General features: G+C 39.4%; 2 protein-coding genes across 4 annotated transcripts; both read left to right on the forward strand.

Annotated features, from left to right (window-relative positions):
* Positions 1 to 2,626: 2,626 nt before the first annotated feature.
* Positions 2,627 to 9,147, forward strand: LOC131318019 (probable voltage-gated potassium channel subunit beta). Its single transcript, XM_058347794.1, has 4 exons — positions 2,627 to 3,334; positions 5,442 to 5,582; positions 7,683 to 7,847; positions 8,852 to 9,147. Exons 1-4 carry the CDS (start codon positions 2,771 to 2,773, stop codon positions 8,963 to 8,965), a joined length of 984 nt encoding a protein of 327 aa, XP_058203777.1. The 5' UTR covers positions 2,627 to 2,770; the 3' UTR covers positions 8,966 to 9,147.
* A 1,934-nt stretch (positions 9,148 to 11,081) lies between these two features.
* On the forward strand, positions 11,082 to 17,817 carry LOC131318020 (uncharacterized). Of its 3 annotated transcripts, XR_009197473.1 has the most exons (10): positions 11,082 to 11,382; positions 11,616 to 14,504; positions 14,700 to 14,786; positions 15,046 to 15,198; positions 15,427 to 15,590; positions 15,673 to 15,823; positions 16,028 to 16,150; positions 16,242 to 16,329; positions 17,279 to 17,694; positions 17,734 to 17,817. XR_009197473.1 is itself a non-coding variant. In XM_058347796.1 (9 exons), the coding sequence occupies exons 2-9, from the start codon at positions 12,090 to 12,092 to the stop codon at positions 17,464 to 17,466; spliced, it is 3,369 nt and encodes a 1,122-aa protein (XP_058203779.1). In that variant the 5' UTR covers positions 11,082 to 11,382; positions 11,616 to 12,089; the 3' UTR covers positions 17,467 to 17,817. The 3 variants fall into 3 exon arrangements, 1 of the variants encoding a protein (XP_058203779.1); XM_058347796.1 differs by having other exon boundaries at positions 17,279 to 17,817; XR_009197474.1 differs by lacking the exons at positions 16,242 to 16,329; positions 17,279 to 17,694; positions 17,734 to 17,817 and having other exon boundaries at positions 15,720 to 15,823.
* The last annotated feature ends 757 nt before the right edge of the window (positions 17,818 to 18,574 follow it).

Raw genomic sequence — 18,574 nt, forward strand, 5'->3', positions numbered from 1 at the left:
TCTGTCCCTCTCGCCGTATATAAAGCCCCTCAACCGTTTTCCGCCAGATAAAAATAAACAAGTACAAAAAACAGAAATTTAAAAAACACTTGAAGAGTTAACGAGGTCATATATGGGCCACGTAACAGAATTCGGTGCCGTGGGCCCCCTATTGTTTTGCTATTCTTCTATTTTGGCCATCTATTTCGTCAATATTAATTAATAGTAGTACTTCCTGGGAAACGCTACGGTGTCTACCCGCCATTTAAGAACATCGTAATTTTTAACATAACTGATCATTACAAGCATAACCAAGACCAATGATATGTATAACCAAAGCCTTACGAAGGCATAACCCCCAAAATTCCCAAAAAGGTTATGCCTTCGTAAGGCTTTGATTATACATATCACTGGTCTTGGTTATGCTTATAATGGTCAGTTATGCCAAAAATTACGGTGTCTCCAAAATGACCGGAGACACCATAGCATCATCCAGTACTTCCTAGCTTATGAAATTCCCTGGATTTTTAAACCAATTAAGTTACTTGGCCCCGTTTAATAACAGTGATAGATTGATGAGATTCGTAAGGAGATGAGATTAGAATTGAGATTGGTAATGAGAAGTGATTGTTAATGAGTATGTTTGTTTGGGATGAGATTAGATGATGGGATTATTAATATCATATTTGTTTGAGATGAGATTAGATGATGGGATTGGATTGATAGAAGAAATTGATAATAAAAAGGGATTGGTAATAAAAAAAGGGTTGGGATTGAACTACGAATATCAAGTCCTACGGGGTATTGCTAATACCTCCTATAGAGCTCACTGCTCATCCCAAAGGAGTAATAATCCGATTATCAAACAAGGGGTTGGGAAGCCCTTGGGATTGGTAGTCCAATCCTAAGGCATAGTCCGGTTATCAAACGGGGTGTGTTTTTTAAAATTAAAGGCGATATATCGTAAGAGAATAATTTGTCTCTTAAAGTGAAAATTAAGTATTTAAAAATAATGATCTTAGCATGACAGGGTCTTACCCCGTTCCATTTTCTCAAATAAGAACTTATTTTCAAGCTTAAAGATAATGGATTTACGAAAATAATTTTTCAATTTTTTGTAGGTCAAACAATATCCATATTGCATATTTTTTTTATTTCAGTAAGCCTATTATTTTTAAACTTGAAAATTACAAATAAATACTTATTTTTTAAAGGAATAAACCGGATAGTTCATCAATAGTAAATAAGACTATTGAATTCATAGCAAGGGAGGTATTGGATTCGCAGTAGAGGCATTTGCGGCTGGCTCAAAACGATTTTTGGGATCGGAAACACATGGTGGGTTCACGGCGGTCAGAGCGACAGTAGCAGCGTCTCAATTCTTGGGATGGATTTGGTGAGCCGTTTGGCCTCAGATCGTGTAATTGTCAGTGTTTCTCACCGGTCAGGTATTGAGGGTGGTTCGCCACCAGTGAGGGTGGGTATCTAGGGCCAGGGGCTACTTAGGATTTGGTCTCGGGAGGCTGAGGATGAATCTAGGCTCTGTTTAGTTATTTAAACGTTGCTTAGTTTTTTGATGTTGTCCCTTATTCCTTTTGTCATTGTAATACTCATATTTCAGTGATAATAAAATCTTTTCCTTAGAAAAAAAAAGTAAATAAGTCTGATTCTTCCATAAATAATATTTAAAAAAAAAAAACACCTGTTCTGTTTATCAATGGCATCCCCTTGATTCTTTGATTTAGTTCCTTAATAAAAGAAATTGTTAAAAAAAAAAAACATTGGTTTTGTTCAACCTTAACAGGTTAGTTTGACATTTAGAATCGGAAATTTAAGAATTTATTTCCTCATAAGTTTATCAATTCATCTAGGGGCCATTCTGTAAGAGGCATTGTTTGACTTTAATCCCTCTTTCCCCAAATGCTAGTGTACAATTGAGATTGGTCCTTCGGAAAATAATTAAGTGCGTAATCTGACCCATAAACATTTTTTTCTTAAAAAAGTTCTGTTCATTTTCGTTAAGTATCATGAATTATGTTGTTTGATATATTTCTAAGACTCTATTCTGCCCTATGACAAGAATCATAGATGAAACAAAGTTCAAGCCATCATTGCATCGCCAATAACCACGTGCGGTATAAGTTGTTATTGGAACTTGGCTACTATTGGAGTTCTTGTTTCATAGTGCCCCAACAATACATATTCTTCACTATGCCACTACATAAAACCTTGCTCGTTCTGGACTAGGGCTACGAACGAACCGAGCTGATTTAGTAATTCTGCTCGAGCTTGAATTTTGGGCTTGTTTACTAAACAAGCGGAGCTTGACACTCAAAAGCTCGGCTTAGCTCTTGCAAAAACTTGATTAGTTTGTATAGGCTTGGCTCATATAATGTGGCTCGTTAAGTAAACTGGCCAAGCTTGATTCGTTAAGTGCTCAACTCGTGTACAACAGAGCCGAGCTCAAGTTTTAGGCCTAAACACCACGAAGCTTGGTTCGTTTACGTTCCTATTCCAGACTGAATTGTAAACAAGAAATACAAGAAAGGGAGAAATTAGGTCAAAGAAGAAAACATCAGTGACCAACAGAAATAAAATAACTTGACAGGGTATAAACTGTCATTTACCGCCAGATGCCATCGCTCGATCTCCTCCTCTATATTCTTTCCCCCACCAGCCGTTCTCTCTCTCTCTGTCTCTCTACTCTCTCACTCCACTTTTTCTCTCTCTCTCTCTCTCTCTCTCTCTCTCTCTCTCTCCACCGCACCACCACCGCCGATCTAAAAAAAAAATGCAGTACAACAACCTGGGCCGATCCGGCCTGAAAGTGAGCCAGCTCTCGTACGGCTCGTGGGTCAGCTTCGGCAACCAGCTCGACGTGAAAGAAGCCAAAACCCTCCTCCAGACCTGCCGCGACCACGGCGTCAACTTCTTCGACAACGCCGAGGTCTACGCCAACGGCCGGGCCGAGGAGATCATGGGCCAGGCCATCCGCGAGCTCGGCTGGAAGCGCTCCGACATCGTCATATCGACCAAGATCTTCTGGGGCGGGGCAGGGCCCAACGACAAGGGGCTATCGAGAAAGCACATCGTGGAAGGTACGAAAGCGTCGCTGAAGAGGCTGGAGATGGATTACGTAGACGTGATTTACTGCCACCGTCCGGACGTGTCGACGCCGATCGAGGAGACGGTGAGGGCGATGAACTGGGTGATTGATAACGGATGGGCATTTTATTGGGGGACGAGCGAGTGGTCCGCCCAGCAGATCACGGAGGCGTGGGGGGTGGCGGAGAGGTTGGATCTTGTTGGGCCGATTGTGGAGCAGCCCGAGTACAATTTGTTGTCGAGGCATAAGGTATCGGAAAATTTTTACTCCCTCCGTAACGAACAATTATTTGGTGGTCTTCGGATACTGCAATGTGGTGCTCCAACATTTTTATCCACCACACATTTCTCTTGTCCTACTACTACTAGGTGTATGGATCCCACAGAACTGATAATGGTGTTGGGGCGCCAAGTGATGGTGCCCCAAGACTGCTGAATAATTACTCATCCGTAATATCAAGACGTGAACTTAAAAATAAAGCATTTTGGTGGGAAAGATTTTAACTTTTTTGGGGGGGTTGTGTGAAGTTGATTGTATGAGGTTATGGGAAAGATGATTTGGTTCTTTTACCACGATCTAGGCCTGCTGAACGAGCTGAACAGTTGGATTGTTCAACTTTGGTTTGAAAATTTGATGAGCTTTTAGAAATTTGTTTATGAGATGAATCACTCTCAAACGAGCTGATCACGAACCGAGCTATGGATCACGAACTGATCATGAGTAGCTTAAATTTTTAGACATCATAGCTCGTTCCCTGAGCCAGGGCGGCTCTTGGGATTTTAGTTCAGTGACAAAAACGTATAGAAATTATTTTGTGGAACAACATTCTATATAAAATAATTATTATTTTTATTTTTAGTTGACATTTTATTGGGGCTTAGACAATCAAGTCCACTTCCAAGCCAGTCGCCATTGGAAGCAGGAAAGACTCACTCATTTTATTTTGCTGAGCTAATTTTCTTGTGTTTTGACTTTGTATTAATGACTCAGTAGGGACAATATTAAAGAAAAATCAATTTATATATAAAGAAAGTACAAAAATTTATTACATTTTTCTAACCCAGGGGGCTCGATTGGACTCTAGAGCCGCCCCTGCGCTGAGCAGTGGTTTGTTCGAGTTTGGTTCGAAATCTTAACAAACATAAAAAATATGCACAAGGTTGGTTTGTTTATGCATCGAACCGATCTCAAACGCGAGCTCAAACTCAAGCGGGATATAGACATGGCTTCTTCTTTTGTGAAATTGATACTTGTGGGTTCTGTGAAGTAGCTTTGTCTTATGTATATAGATGTCTTGCTGTGTGTGTGCATGCTTCCATTTGTGTTGGGGAGGCCGTAGGGGTGAGGAAAAAACCGTTGATGAATCCTGACCAAACCGAATCCTAACCAGCCGATTTGGTTCGGTTTCTTAATTGTGATTTTTGGATCTTGGTCCAGAAAACAAATAACCGGATCAAATGGTTTGTCTGCAGATGTAGTGATTAATGTCTTTGGTTTTGGTTCCAAACCAATCCAAACCACAATAGATATGTGCATGTACAATTATATAAACTCATTCAAGTATAATTTCATGGAACCCTCTTTGAAACGTTTATTGGATTTTAGATACGATTATTCGATTTTAGTGACTTTTAATGGTGTTTTTTTTCCAAGTATAGGTTTCAATTTTAGTGACTTTTAATGACTTTTTATGCAATTTTGAAGTGGTATAATGATTTGTGAATCTGATACCGTGGTTCAAAACCGGGGCCGAAGTATTTAAATGGTTTTTATTGGTCAGGTTCTATGAGTTGCGCGGATTGGTTTGTCCTTGAAATCTACAATCCAAACGAATTGGTTTGGTATGGTTTGTGAAGTTGGTTGTAGGCTTGTAGCATGTATGGGTAAGGTAGATTTTGTGCTTTCTCGGATCATCCAAGTGGATATTGTTTTGGTCTGTGTTTTTGTGGGGCGGGTTGGTCTTATATTGCATACAAAGATTATATGCATGTGGGGGATAGCAGAGTGGCATGGAACACATTCTTTAAAACATGATCCCAAGCAGTCAATTAGGTAACCAAAGCAATCTAGAATTCTTTCACCGTAAATTCCCTTCACATTCTGAGAGTTTATCTTCTCTCTTCCTTGTAGATTGAGGAATTTCTCCTGGTTCATATCCTAGTGGATTCTACAACAGTTTAGGTTGAAGAATTGTAGCATGTTATGTGCCAGTGCCACTATTAATGTTGTTACTGTTGTATATATGGTGTTGATGATGGGTGGGATGGGACGTCTGTGAGCTGAAATACTACTTGGTTTCTTTGCATAGTAATTGATTCAATTGATTCTTATTGTTTTATATTTTGTGATACTGCAGGTTGAGTCTGAGTACCTCCCTCTGTACACTAACTATGGAATAGGTCTCACCACATGGAGTCCACTTGCATCTGGTGTTCTGACTGGGAAATATCTCGGGGGAATCCCACCTGATAGTCGGTTCTCATTGGAAAACTACAAGGTAAACTTGTTTGGAAGTTACTGTTCTCTTAGCTACCCTTTAATTTACAGTTTCATCAGACTTTGTAATTTTTTTTTTCCCGAAGGAGACAAGACTACATAATTGACCTAGTTAATTTGCACTTCTGACCCCTCTATTTCTGATGAACATGCTCTCTGCATAATTCGTCTTCTATCATGGTTTCCTGCGGTATATAAAGAGAAGGAAAAAATCATGAAGAACTTCATGTGTTGGTGGCTAAATGTACTTTAACGACATACATTGATGCTTAATTGACTGTGCACTACTATAGGACGATGAATTTTCATTGCTGTTGCATCATTTCACTTTGTTTATGTTTTTGTTTTTTCATACGAAAATGGATTAATGTAGCACCTCAGTTCACAGTTTGGTTGGATTTGGTATGCTCCTGCATTAATCGTGTTTCTGCTTTTTGATTAGGATATATAGTTGCACTTACCGTAAAACCAAGAAGAAAATTTAGCTGCGGTAATATGGTGTAACACCCATAAAATAAAAACAAAAACTAGAGTATATGTTAGTGAAATCAAATCATTTTTTTGACTGGACCGAATTGTTTTATTGAGACTAAGATAAATACAAGAAAGAATAATAGAAGTATGTGTGCATGTGCTAGCAACGTGTAAGCTAGAAATGAAGTACAGAGAAGATTTTGAACAAAGAAAAATCATTTAAGTGTGGACATGTGTCTCATTTCCAGACTCTCACGTATGCCGAGTCTTTTTGGTCTTTTAAAAGGGAGGAGTGGGTATTGGTGGTGCTTATTTATTTGTACGTAGTCAGAAGAGAAGTTGAGAGAATGGAGCAATCGTCCCCGACCGATTGCGGTGATGCATATCGTAGCAATTTCGGTCGGTCATTCGTTGTGGAGTGCGTATATTGCGGTGGCGATTTGAGGGTGAGTGTGAGATACATATTTCTCGTACAATATTAATGTTGGGTTCTTGTTGGTTGTGTTATGTGCGGTGACTGTATGTCGTGGAACTGTTTGGTATGTGGCGGGGTGACTAGGCTAATAAGCTATGCCAAAAGACATGTTGGCCAATGGGCTATGGTGAGGCTAGTGAGGTGGTACGTCACCCGTCATATACCGAGGAGGACAGGATATGTGGTTCCTTTTATGTGGAATGTGTTATATTCCTGGTTGGTGTTATACGTAATGATTGACATTGTGCAGTTTATTTGATATTGCTATTGTACACGTTATTATGTCTCACATACTCCTGGGGTCCTTTGGACTCCAGCTTGCAGGTTGGTTAGCGGGCTCGTCCGAGTTGCTGCGAGAGTGGGTGTTGTTTATTTATTTTAGAGATAGTTATAAATTGTAAAAAAAAATTGGAATAAAAGACAGATTGTGGTTTTTTTTTTGTATTGTGGTGCTTGAGGATCCGGGTCGTTACATATGGTATTGTGGAATGTAGATTATAACATTTGTTTTTTGTTAACTAAAGAAACTAGGTTGAGAAAGAATGAACACGGCGTCTTTCCTCCTGCCTTCTATCTGTTACTGCTATTTATCGCTCATTCCTTCTTCATTTGAACACCTTTAAATGGATGTCTCATACTCGCTTAAAGCATGCGAGCTTGCCCGCATTCCACAGTGATGCTTTCATGCGTGAACTGTGGACTCCAACAAAACCTTTTGTCCAATACGTAGCATGAACAGGCCGATTCAGTCGCAATTTTGGCCTCACACCAGTTATGGAATTGGAATTGCAAAAGAAAACCAGATTTTGAACCTGCTTATATGCTAGGTCTTGGCCGTTTTGGAATCCTTGGTGGATGCACTTTTAAATTGTTTGTAACTCATAGAAAATTTAATTATTAAATCTCTATATCGGGATCGCATGGAACTGTGTGCGCTTGTGTATATGATGTGACTCATTGATCTCGGTATTCTTAGTCCTTTGCTAGTCATGTAACCAACAATGTTCAGGTGTAACATCTTAAGCCTCGTTCCTCGGGAGGAACTCTTCCATTTATTTCATACTACTTCCTAACGAACAGTCATACACGTAGTTGCATTTTTCTGCCTTTTTACCTTATTGGCATATCTGATTGTGGTGTTCAACCTTGTAGAATCTTGCCAACAGATCGATGGTGGATGACGTGCAGAAAAAAGTAAAAGGATTGAAACCGATTGCTGAAGAACTAGGTGTGCCTTTATCTCAACTTGCAATCGCTTGGTGTGCAACCAATCCTAATGTCTCTTCGGTTATTACTGGTGCTACCAAAGAGTATCAGGTCAGTTTATCGTACTTGAAAAGGTTTTCTGATAATAATAATAATAATAATAATAATAATAATAATAATAAATTCCTGGGTCAGATGCTCATAGCCAAAATAAAAAAGAATCCCTTTTACTCTTGAAGAAATAAAACAAAGCTTCCAAACAAAACCCTCCCTTCTCCTTCTATCGTTTTTGACGACTTACGAACTCGACGACTCCTGTTGCTTTTCGTGTTGTTTTTTGATTGAATCGGCTTCAATGTTTGATTTTAGCAAACGGGTATTTATATATATCGAAAGGGACATTGCAATGCAATAAAAGTTTAGAGTCAGCCCCCCGGGTATTTATGTATATCGAAAGGATATTGGTAGTTTTTTTTTTTTTACTTATTTTTTGAGTAAGGCATAGAGAGATGTTTGATGTTGAATTTTTTCCGTTATAACTCGGCCCCCCGGGATTTTTAATCCTAGCTCCGCCACTGTGTTTTTGTTCATGTCTTTTAGAGTTCGTGCTTTTGGAATATTAGATATATTTGAGGGTTGTTTTTTGCTTTTTTGTACAAAATTGCAATTTCCCATATTACAATGTGTTTAAAGGAAGTATGATGGAAACATGACAATGTGAGTGCATTTTCGCGGGTGAAACTAGTTTTCTTGTCTTGGCCCCTCTCAGGTCAAGATCCTAGTTCCGCCTCTAACGTTTATGATCACGAGTAATTAATATTCACGTCAATTGAAGTAGTCAAACCATAGAAAAAAGTAGCAACTTACCATGAGTCACACCTGTTGACCAATATTTTAGAAGTTGTTTGGAACGCAAGAAACAAGCTTCCAATAGTTTTGCTGCTTTTGGTTTTCCTACTCGAACCTTGGAAAAAATAACGCATTCAAAATCTTACTGTGAATAAACGACAATGAAGACCAACTACGTGATACTGTTGTATATGGTCTATTCTTTTGTTTTTGGTGCATTTTTAACAATATTCTTTTCACATTAACACCATTTTCCACTTGTGCAGATTCAAGAGAATATGAAGGCTATTGATGTCATCCCTAAACTGACACCTGATGTACTAGAGAAGATTGAGGCTGTCGTTCAGAGCAAACCGAAGCGTCCCGATTCTTATAGGTGATCGTAAGAAGTGCTTGAACTCCGTGGTTTTAGTTTAATATATATCCCGAAGACTACCTCGTGGTTTTAAATTTACCATTTCCTTTGTTGTGGAATGATGCTTCTCATGGTATTGTTTGTCGGAAATTCATTTTGAATAATGATTCATCATTGATAATGACTACATGACCTTCGACACAAAAAGAGACCACTGCCCCTTTCTGCATTCAATTCTCTATTGAGCCTGGTGTGGAATCACCATCATTACCTGCCCTTTGTACGTTTTAAATGCCAAGTGATTGAACAGAGACAGTTCGTTTTTCTAGACACAAAAGAAGTGGTTTCACTTCTTGTTTTCCTTCTTAAATGGGTATTGTTATTGGCGACGGTAGAGTGGCTGTTTGTCCTCAATGTTTGACCGGTTAATAGCGATTTTTCATGGTGCGTATTACCATGATTTCAGTATTGTTCTTAGGGCTCGTTTGTTTGTCCAGAGATAAAACGAAGGAATAAAAGATTCATTGGGTTTGTGTGAGATGTGTTATTCCTTAGGATTGCTGCAAACATTTTCAGTTGTGTCCTCGTGCGAACTGCAAGTTTTGTATAGACCATAGCCGAAACAGTCGCGCAGTGCTACTTGGTAGAGGGATATGAAATTCCACCCTCAAGGCCTCAAGGGATCTCTAATTGCGTACGGCAGTGGGATATAGGCTCTTTCAGGATACGTTATCCTATTCCAATTTGTGACACCAGACATTGAATTTCTGAGGCCACGGTATTACATCTCCAATCCCAACCCTCTAAATCCCCCAAACAAACGAGCTCTTAGTTGCTTGTTTCTTTTCAGATTTTCTGTTTTGCTCTCTCCTCTCCAGAAATTTTTGGGTACCAATAGGATTTCTCTCTCTCTCTCTCTCTCTCTCTCTCTCTCTCTATGTTTGTACTTTGAGGGGGATCAGCATGATCTTTGTTTCCCTTTAGTTTCCGAGCAACCAGAGTGGTTCTTCACAATACGAAGCAGACTTGAAGCACTACAGTTGTGATCGGGGCTGTCCTTAGGCTTTCAGGGGCCTGGGCGAAATCGAGGAGTGCGGTCTGACATAATTTTACAATGGAAAATTTTAAAATCAGCTCAATGGGCTGACAATAGTGAGTGAATGAATGTGTATTAAATGGTATAAAAAGTACACAGAAATACGTATTTTCTCGTCTTCTAGTGTATTTATCGTTAGCCCGGTGGACTGACAATAGCAAGACCGTTTTACAATTAAACACCGAGAGTGTAAATATTGGTGAACCTAAGTATGTCAGTTCATATTACACACCGTAACTGCTTGGACAGGATTTGAACTCAGCCACTGCGAGTGTTTCGTTCAGCTTACCACTGAATTTACGAAAACCATTGCTCGTTCAGCTTACCACTGAATTTACGAAAACCATTGGGTTTAGGTTTTCTTGGATTCGTGTGTTTCGTTCAGCTTACCACTGAATTTACGAAAACCATTGGGTTTAAGTTTTCGTGGATTCTTGGGTTCTAAATCTGTGAACCGAAGCGTAATCGACGGTTATTATCAAATTGTTATTAAAAACTCAACCAAACCCGCGCGGTTCGTTTTAGTATCAGAAATTTTTTTCCTTTCATATTTTTGCCATAAAATAGCATGAATGGATTACTAGCTAGTGAGTTCGATTATAACTGGAATTCAGCACTCATCCATGAACTCGAATCCTAATCTTTTCCTTGAAACTAAGGTGCGCAAATCACTTAAGCTAACCCCGAGGGGTGATTCATAATTACCTTTCTTTTAACGCAATCTAACTGAGGGCGGCAAATGAATCAAGCTGCACGCGACCAGCTTCAGGCTCGGCTCATATAGTAATCTAGCCAAGTTCAAACCTAACTTTTAGTAAACGGGTAGAGCTCAACAGTCAAAAGCTCGGCTCGTTTCTATGGACTTGGCTTGTTTACAGATGCGCGGTTAATAAATGAACCAAGCTCGACTCGTTTATAAACGAGCCGAACTTCGAGCTCGTGCTTTAGGCTCGTTTAGGAAACAATCCGAACTTAAATACTACGAAGTTCGGCTCGAGTGGTTTGTACCCCAAACATAAATAACTTGGTCGTGTGTGTGTGAGAAAGAGAGAGAAATTAGTTACAGTTAGGAGACCCCCTCCTGGGTTGATGCCGCTTTATTCTAAGATGTCACTCTCCAACCCCTCCCCCGACTCTCATGCAACGGCCCTCTCTCTCTCTCTCTCTCTCTCTCTCTCTCTCTCTCTCTCTCTCTCTCTCTCTCCCCATTAACCTGCACCTCACAAACAAAACACAAATTCAGACACCAATTTTTCTCTTTTGAGCAAGCCTGATTTTTGCTCCAGAAATGCAACTTCCTGGGCTGCAAACCACACAAAATGGACAAAATCTAAGTGCACAAAGAGGTACCCTTTTGGACTGTTTCTTCTCTATATTCTGCATTCCATATCCCATCTGTCTGGATATTCTTGATATTCTCGTAAAACGTCTCAAGTTTAATTCATTTTTAATACCCATTTCTATTTCTCACCAATCTCCATTTTTTTCAATAATTTTCACCATGAACATTTATTGGTTGATTTGGTTATCTTATGCTTGAATCCATTGGTTCATTAATGATCCTAATTTTTCTGCACAGCTGAATTTGTGAGTCTCTAGATGGAATGCCACCACAAATCTGTCTGATAGGTGTATTTGAGGTGATTATATTGATGTGGGATTTCAATCAGCTATATATTTTGTCTAAATTATAATGGGGTGAAAAATGAAAATTGAAAAGGAAATCCTTGTTTCTGTGTATAAATGTGTTGGGTTTTCAAATGGTATTTGAAGACTGGTAGATTGTAGGCAGAAATTGTACATTATCAAACCCCTTGGGCGTTCTTGTGACAGTTTTTTCTCAGTTGTTTGTGAGAGTGGCCATTTCTTGTATATGCAATTGAAGAAGCCAATTACGGAAATATTGTGTTGAATTTGGATATAGTATGACCTTTGTTCCACTTATTCTTTGTTTATATTTGGAGAAGCAATTGCACACCTATTGTCAGATTTTATGGTCACCCACAAAAAAGGCTCATAAGGCCAGACAAAAGGTTCTTGGTGGATTGACATCATGACAAGTGAAGTTCAGGGTAATTCAGGCCGACAGTTCAATAATGATTCGGCCAAGGTTGTGCCAATCGATGAATTTTACAAAGGCAAAGACGTACACAACATATGTATACAGACTGGGGAGGAATTTTCGCCAGAGTTTCTCAGAGATCGCATTTCACCGCGAAGAGTACCCCTCATTAATGAGACGGAACAGCGGCAGGCGAGGAGAGTAGGGTTTAACTATGATCAGAACAATCAACTTGTCTATGAGGATCTTACTGGTCTTCTTGGGATAAGAAGAAGAGATTCTGTGGATGTTTCAGCAGAAGTAGAGCAAAAGGCTTATGCTGGTATGGTAAGCAGATACCACAGGAATTACATAGCCAATGACCAGCAAGCGGGTAATTTTTTTAATGAAGTTAGTTGTGATCGAGCGGCTACCGGGCCACTGGGGTCTCCCTTTTATACATCAGACTCGCCTCAGTCCTATCACCCACTTGGTTCTGGAGTTTCGGATGGTTCTTTATCTGGAAAAATGAAATTCCTCTGTAGCTTTGGAGGGAGAATTTTACCAAGGCCAAATGATGGGAAACTTAGATATGTTGGAGGAGAGACACGTATCATATCCATAAGGAAAAACCTTACCTATAGAGAACTAGTGAAAAAAACTTCTGTAATTTGCAATCAAGCCCATACGATTAAGTACCAGCTTCCAGGTGAGGATCTTGATGCGCTTATATCCGTATCATCGGATGAGGACCTTCATCACATGATAGAGGAGTATCATGATTTGGAAAGAAGCTCTCAAAGGTTACGAATATTTCTCGTTTCATCTTCTAGTGAAGCCGAAAGCCCAGTTTCCTTAGAGTCAAGGAGCGTGCAACAAAATGATGTTGATTATCAATATGTTGTTGCGGTTAATGGAATGCTTGATCCGAGTCCCAAAAGGAGCTCTAGTGGGCATAGTTTGTCAAGTCAAGCAAGTCATTGGGGTTCCAAGGACTATAGTCCAACTTTTCAAAGGGACTCCCCTACTTCCGTTCAACCTTTGGAGATTAGGGAAGGAAGCGGCTCCCCAAACTTGAGACTCATGCTTTCAAACCCTGCCACTCAATTTTTTACCACAACCAAATCATTCAGTCAGTCTCCTCCTTTATCTCCCATGCCAATTCACTCTAGGGATCCTAAGAATACCCATATGCAGATGTACGAGGATCGTGCATTCGGTGATGGGCATTTCTATAATCAACCTCAAGTAACTCTGCAAGTGTTGAATTACCAAAATGCTCATAACAAACATTTGGTAGAACCCAACAAGACTCGTGACATGCGGTTTCTTAATCGTAATCCTTGCAAAGATTGTGTTGTTTCTTCTCCACTATATGGTCAAAGTGATACAGACTTTGGTAGGCCTAATGATAGGGGATTGCAGGGTGAAAAGTTCATCTCTTCTCCTGATGATACAATGCGGCTGTTTCCTGAATCTGATGTTCCAATTCGGACTTATAATAGAATGCCTCATTCTCTCTCTGATCCACAATTACTACGGGAAGGGAATTCCAACTATGATGTGGAGAAAAACGTAGACCTCCCATGGTATGGCCAGAATTTCGAAATGGAAAAATCTCCTTCCTTGGCAATGTCAAGTTTGTCACAAGAATGGCAACAGCAAGAGATGATTGCTGAGAAATCAGTTGAAAATACAAGTATGCCCATTTGCAAGTCAGGGGACCACAGCAGGGAATTTACTGAATGGGAGCAAGACACGATGAATAGTATGGGAAAGAAAGGCGATCCTTCAGGTGGGGATGGGAAACATTATGGTGGAAATGGAAATCCAATGCAGAATCGCAATGCTATGGAACATCAAATGAATAATTCGCCCACGAACTCAATTCATCCACAAGAGTATGTCCCTGAGGGAAGAAGTTCTGATTCCAAAGCCACTGCACTGGAAGATTTCACTAACAGTATGAGAGAGCTTGTTAATGAATACCACTTAAACCCATCTGCACCTGAGTTCCTTGTCAAGAGCCAAAAGGCTAGTGAGACGATAAGCAGCGAAACAGTTTCTGATGCATCTCCTGGAGAAGAGCCTATTCTTGGTAGCCCTTTAAATCTGAGAGGTTTTTCGTGGGAGAATGACTGTCTTGGCCTTGAGGAGGACCCTGGGAAATATCTTAATGGAAGCTATGAAGAAATGGTAGGATTACGAGGGCAATCTTTTGTGGCCTCAAGGATTGGAGAGAACTCAGATAACCTTTTTGAGGTATCTGAATCAGCTGTCATTGTTGAAGATGTAACTGGCGTTTTACCTCCTGATGTCCCTTCATCTTCAACAATTGTGCCTCATGTAGATGATGATCCCAGCGACGAGAATTCATCACCCAGAGAAACAGATACTGAGAGTTTCGCTCCAGAATCCGACTACGAGGTATTCTTTGTACCTTTTTTTTCTCGATAAATGCTAAAACTATAGCTACTGTGCTAAGCTGTTAAGCCTCCTTACTTTGATGGGTCCTAATATAGTTATGACTTTGTAGAATTTCCTTCTTTTCTTATTGTTTTTCGGACTATAGCATTGTGATTCTGTTTTTGTCGGAAGATTTACTGCCATATATTTTTGTAGGATGTAAAAGGTGGTGCCAGTGATAAAGACGAATCGTTCAGTGATGCTGCAATAGCTGAAATGGAAGCCGGCCTCTATGGTTTGCAGGTTCAGAAATTAAACTTTGACTACTAGGCTTCATTTTCAACACCTAGGTTGCTGATTGTTGTCTATTATTATTTTTTTAATTTGGTTCTCTTTTTTCTTTATAGTTACTGATGAGCTAGAAAAAAGCACTGTTGTTACCTTATTTTCGTTTGCCATTATTCACTCTCGTTTTTTCCCACGAAGTGAAGATAATGTGAAGGTAAAAGAAGAATCTTATTGTGTTATGATTGTACGACTGAATATCTCAGACAATGTGCAGATCATAAGGAATGATGATCTTGAAGAGCTACGAGAGTTAGGATCTGGTACGTTTGGAACAGTTTATCACGGAAAGTGGAGGGGAACAGATGTTGCGATCAAAAGAATCAAAAAGAGCTGTTTTGCTGGAAAATCATCTGAACAAGAGCGGTTGGTGAGTCCCGACTTAAACTACAGAAATGACTTAGCAAATCTATTTGCGTAACCAAAAACTGCTTTTTTATCCATTATTTGTACTTTTAGTGAAGTACAGTGTCCAGTTGTGAAGAAAGGGAAAGACAATAACGATGACATGATAAAGGCAATTCACCATTATAGGATAAAACCAAAATAAATGTAAGGTGTTTGCAACTCCAATATACAATCTCACTTCTTGTCACAGATAAAAGACTTCTGGAGAGAGGCTCAAATCCTGTCAAAGCTTCACCATCCGAATGTAGTGGCATTCTATGGGGTTGTTCCAGACGGGCCAGGGGGTACATTGGCAACTTTAACTGAATTCATGGCCAATGGATCACTACGACATGTCCTCTTAAAGAAGGATCGGTGAGTTGGTTTGTGATTCGAATTTTCTTTCTATATCCTCTTAGCACGAAAATAGTTTAATGGAAGTTTTGAATTTTTTCAGAAAAGCGCTTGATTGGCGTAAAAAGCTTATAATTGCAATGGATGCAGCTTTTGGCATGGAGTACTTGCATCTGAAAAATATTGTTCATTTTGACTTGAAATGTGACAATTTGCTTGTGAATTTGGGAGATCCGCATCGACCAGTATGCAAGGTACTTATCTTCCAAATTTGTTTCAAACTTCCCATGTTACATTTTAACAGACAAGTTTTCATTTATGGAATGAAAGTTCATCAAAGCTTTTAAGTAGAGGAAGTTCAAGTTCACATCCACTTCCCAAAAGTTGTCCTCATCTTCACAATTTTTTTTGTAAATCCCCCTTTTAAGTAAGCATGACTACTAGAACTAGCATTTCAGGTGGGAGATTTTGGATTATCGAGAATTAAACGCAATACGCTTGTTTCTGGTGGTGTACGGGGAACACTTCCATGGATGGCACCAGAGCTACTTAATGGCAGCAGCAGTCGGGTTTCTGAGAAGGTTATAATCATAATTGCATTCATGTCGTCTAAAACATTGAATAATGGCATCTTTTTCTTTTCCCTATTCGCTTTGCCACTTGTTTTGACAGGTTGATGTGTTCTCATTTGGCATCACAATGTGGGAGATCTTGACTGGGGAGGAGCCCTACGCAAACATGCATTGTGGTGCTATCATAGGTATGATTTTCCAAGGTTGAATAAAAAATGGAACAAATATTGTAGGGTCAGGAGTAGGATTTAAGATGGCAATTTTTTTTGTTTTCAACGTAGCCAATAACCCTTTTGACTGATCTGTGATTCTGAATCCCATCTTGATGAGATCTGGTATGAATTCTCAAATGGTTGCTAGCAAAAATTTGGAACATTGAGTAGTGGTCAATTACGTTGATATGCGACTATATATTGTAATACCTGCTGTTATGGATGTTTGTTGGGCCAACTGCAATGCAGAATGCCTCAGTTCTCACTGTGAGGACTTTTGTTGCAAATCATCTTGGGACTATTTCGTGCGTGAGAGAGGGATTCCATCACAATGTAACTTCTGTGATAATCTTTGGTCTCAACTTCTAAATGGTTTTTGTTAGCCTCTCTCAAAACTTAGGTGGTGGGAAATTTCTTCACTTGCTTTCGAAGTAGCTATGTTCACAAGTAAAAGTAGTACAGTGAAAACAATCTATGTCTGGCATTGTTATACTCCCATATGGAAGTATTCGTGCTTCATAGCCTGGTAGAAACTAGTTAATCCACTTGCTTTCGAATTATCTTATGTCTACAAGAGTACAATGTTGAAGATATTCTTTGCATCTGGCATTCTTATGTTATTTACATATGGCTTCGGGACAGTTGTGACAAAACATTGTAGCGATTATTTACATTGTTCAAATTGTGCGTTCCTGAAATGTAAACAGATTTGGTTTCCAAGTTGATTTTCACGTGAAAACATTTCAATTTCATGTGATTTGGGCTACATAATAGAATAAAAAGTCAGCTTTCACAATGTTTTACCTTTACAACCTTGATATAAGGACTGTGTAAGACAATTCAAACTTTCTTGCGTGCATCAGCGTTCTCTACTCGCTGTTTCTGTTTTATGAGTAACCCTGTCATCAATTTTGAAACTGAACAGGTGGAATCGTGAGCAACACATTGAGGCCTCCCGTGCCCGATCGTTGCAATGCCGAGTGGAGAACGTTGATGAAAGATTGCTGGTCGCCTGATCCCGCAGCCAGGCCATCGTTCACCGAGATAGCCGACAGGCTTCGAGTTATGTCCATCGCAGTCCAACCAAAGCGATATAATCAGGCAAAGAGATGAGATTATCCAACCCCCCCATAAGTCGATAGGAGAAAAAAGGAAGAAAAAACTACGCAACTTATCGTCTTTTTTGCGGTTGAACTTTGTAAATTAGAGTCCATAGCGGCAATTCTTGCAGGGTTGATATGTGCATGTATGAGGGAAATTCACCATGTTTTTTGACCTCCTCTCAGTGTATTTATCTGCTCATCCATTGTCCAGGCATTGTTCATAGAATTCAATTGTGATGTTTGTCACTAATGGGAGTCTTAAGAGAAGTCCTATAAGTTTTCATCCTGAGAATGATTTGTAAATTATAACAATGAGTAACATAAGCAAGAGTCATCTTATTATGAGTCTCCAAAAAAATAATCATTCAAATTTTTTTGACAATCTCCATTTCTTTTTTTCTTTTTTTAGCTGTATTAAAACAGACATTCACGATCGTCCAGGAAAAGTGAGTTCTCGAGTAAGTTCATCATATCACATACATGGGACGACTCTGGATACATCTATGTCCTTATTCCGAATTTTTTTTCATCGTCCAACCATTAGTATTACTTTTTATTTTCACTATAGGTTTGTTTGGATCGATGTCCGATTTATACAATTAACAAAAGCGAGCTGATTAATTTGACTAAAAATGAAAATAGTTGACAGAAAGTGATTTTTTAGTAAGAATCCATACAATTAACTAGATTAGACCCACTAATTTGAATAAGTGTTTAATCAACTAATTCAATCATTTAAATCAATCAACATGTTGGCAAAAAAAAAAAAAATTCAATCAACATGCTGTAATTAGCAAATGTACACTCTCCCCGTCCCAAAAAAATTATTCGATCCACAAAACGAAAACTTGAAAAAATGCATTTTTATCGAGAAAAATAACCAACAATTGTGGTCATTGACGGAACGGGGATGCTGCCAAGCACCCCGCAAAAGCGAACGCAGAGCAGTCGATTCAATCGTTCATTTCGGCAATTGACGGTTCAGATCGCAACCGAGCAATAGACGGTTAATATTTGTATGTTCTCAAATTCAATCCGAGTCATCCGTTCCAAGATGGACGGCCGGATCGAGTGCTCGACACCGCTTTGTAGGAAGATGCTTGGCAGTTGGCAGCATC

The sequence above is a fragment of the Rhododendron vialii genome, chromosome 2a (genome assembly GCF_030253575.1).
Source record: "Rhododendron vialii isolate Sample 1 chromosome 2a, ASM3025357v1".
In the NCBI taxonomy this organism is placed as follows: Eukaryota; Viridiplantae; Streptophyta; class Magnoliopsida; order Ericales; family Ericaceae; genus Rhododendron; species Rhododendron vialii.

Bases quoted from the DNA above. Each gene is read 5' to 3' on its own strand.
- LOC131318019 (XM_058347794.1), top strand. From the start codon at position 2,771: ATGCAGTACAACAACCTGGGCCGATCCGGCCTGAAAGTGAGCCAGCTC. The intron at 3,335-5,441 runs GTATCGGAAAAT...GTGATACTGCAG, and splicing joins ATTTGTTGTCGAGGCATAAG to GTTGAGTCTGAGTACCTCCC. The intron at 7,848-8,851 runs GTCAGTTTATCG...CCACTTGTGCAG, and splicing joins GTGCTACCAAAGAGTATCAG to ATTCAAGAGAATATGAAGGC.
- LOC131318020 (XM_058347796.1), top strand. From the start codon at position 12,090: ATGACAAGTGAAGTTCAGGGTAATTCAGGCCGACAGTTCAATAATGAT. The intron at 15,591-15,672 runs GTGAGTTGGTTT...GAATTTTTTCAG, and splicing joins GTCCTCTTAAAGAAGGATCG to AAAAGCGCTTGATTGGCGTA. The intron at 16,151-16,241 runs GTTATAATCATA...TTGTTTTGACAG, and splicing joins GCAGTCGGGTTTCTGAGAAG to GTTGATGTGTTCTCATTTGG.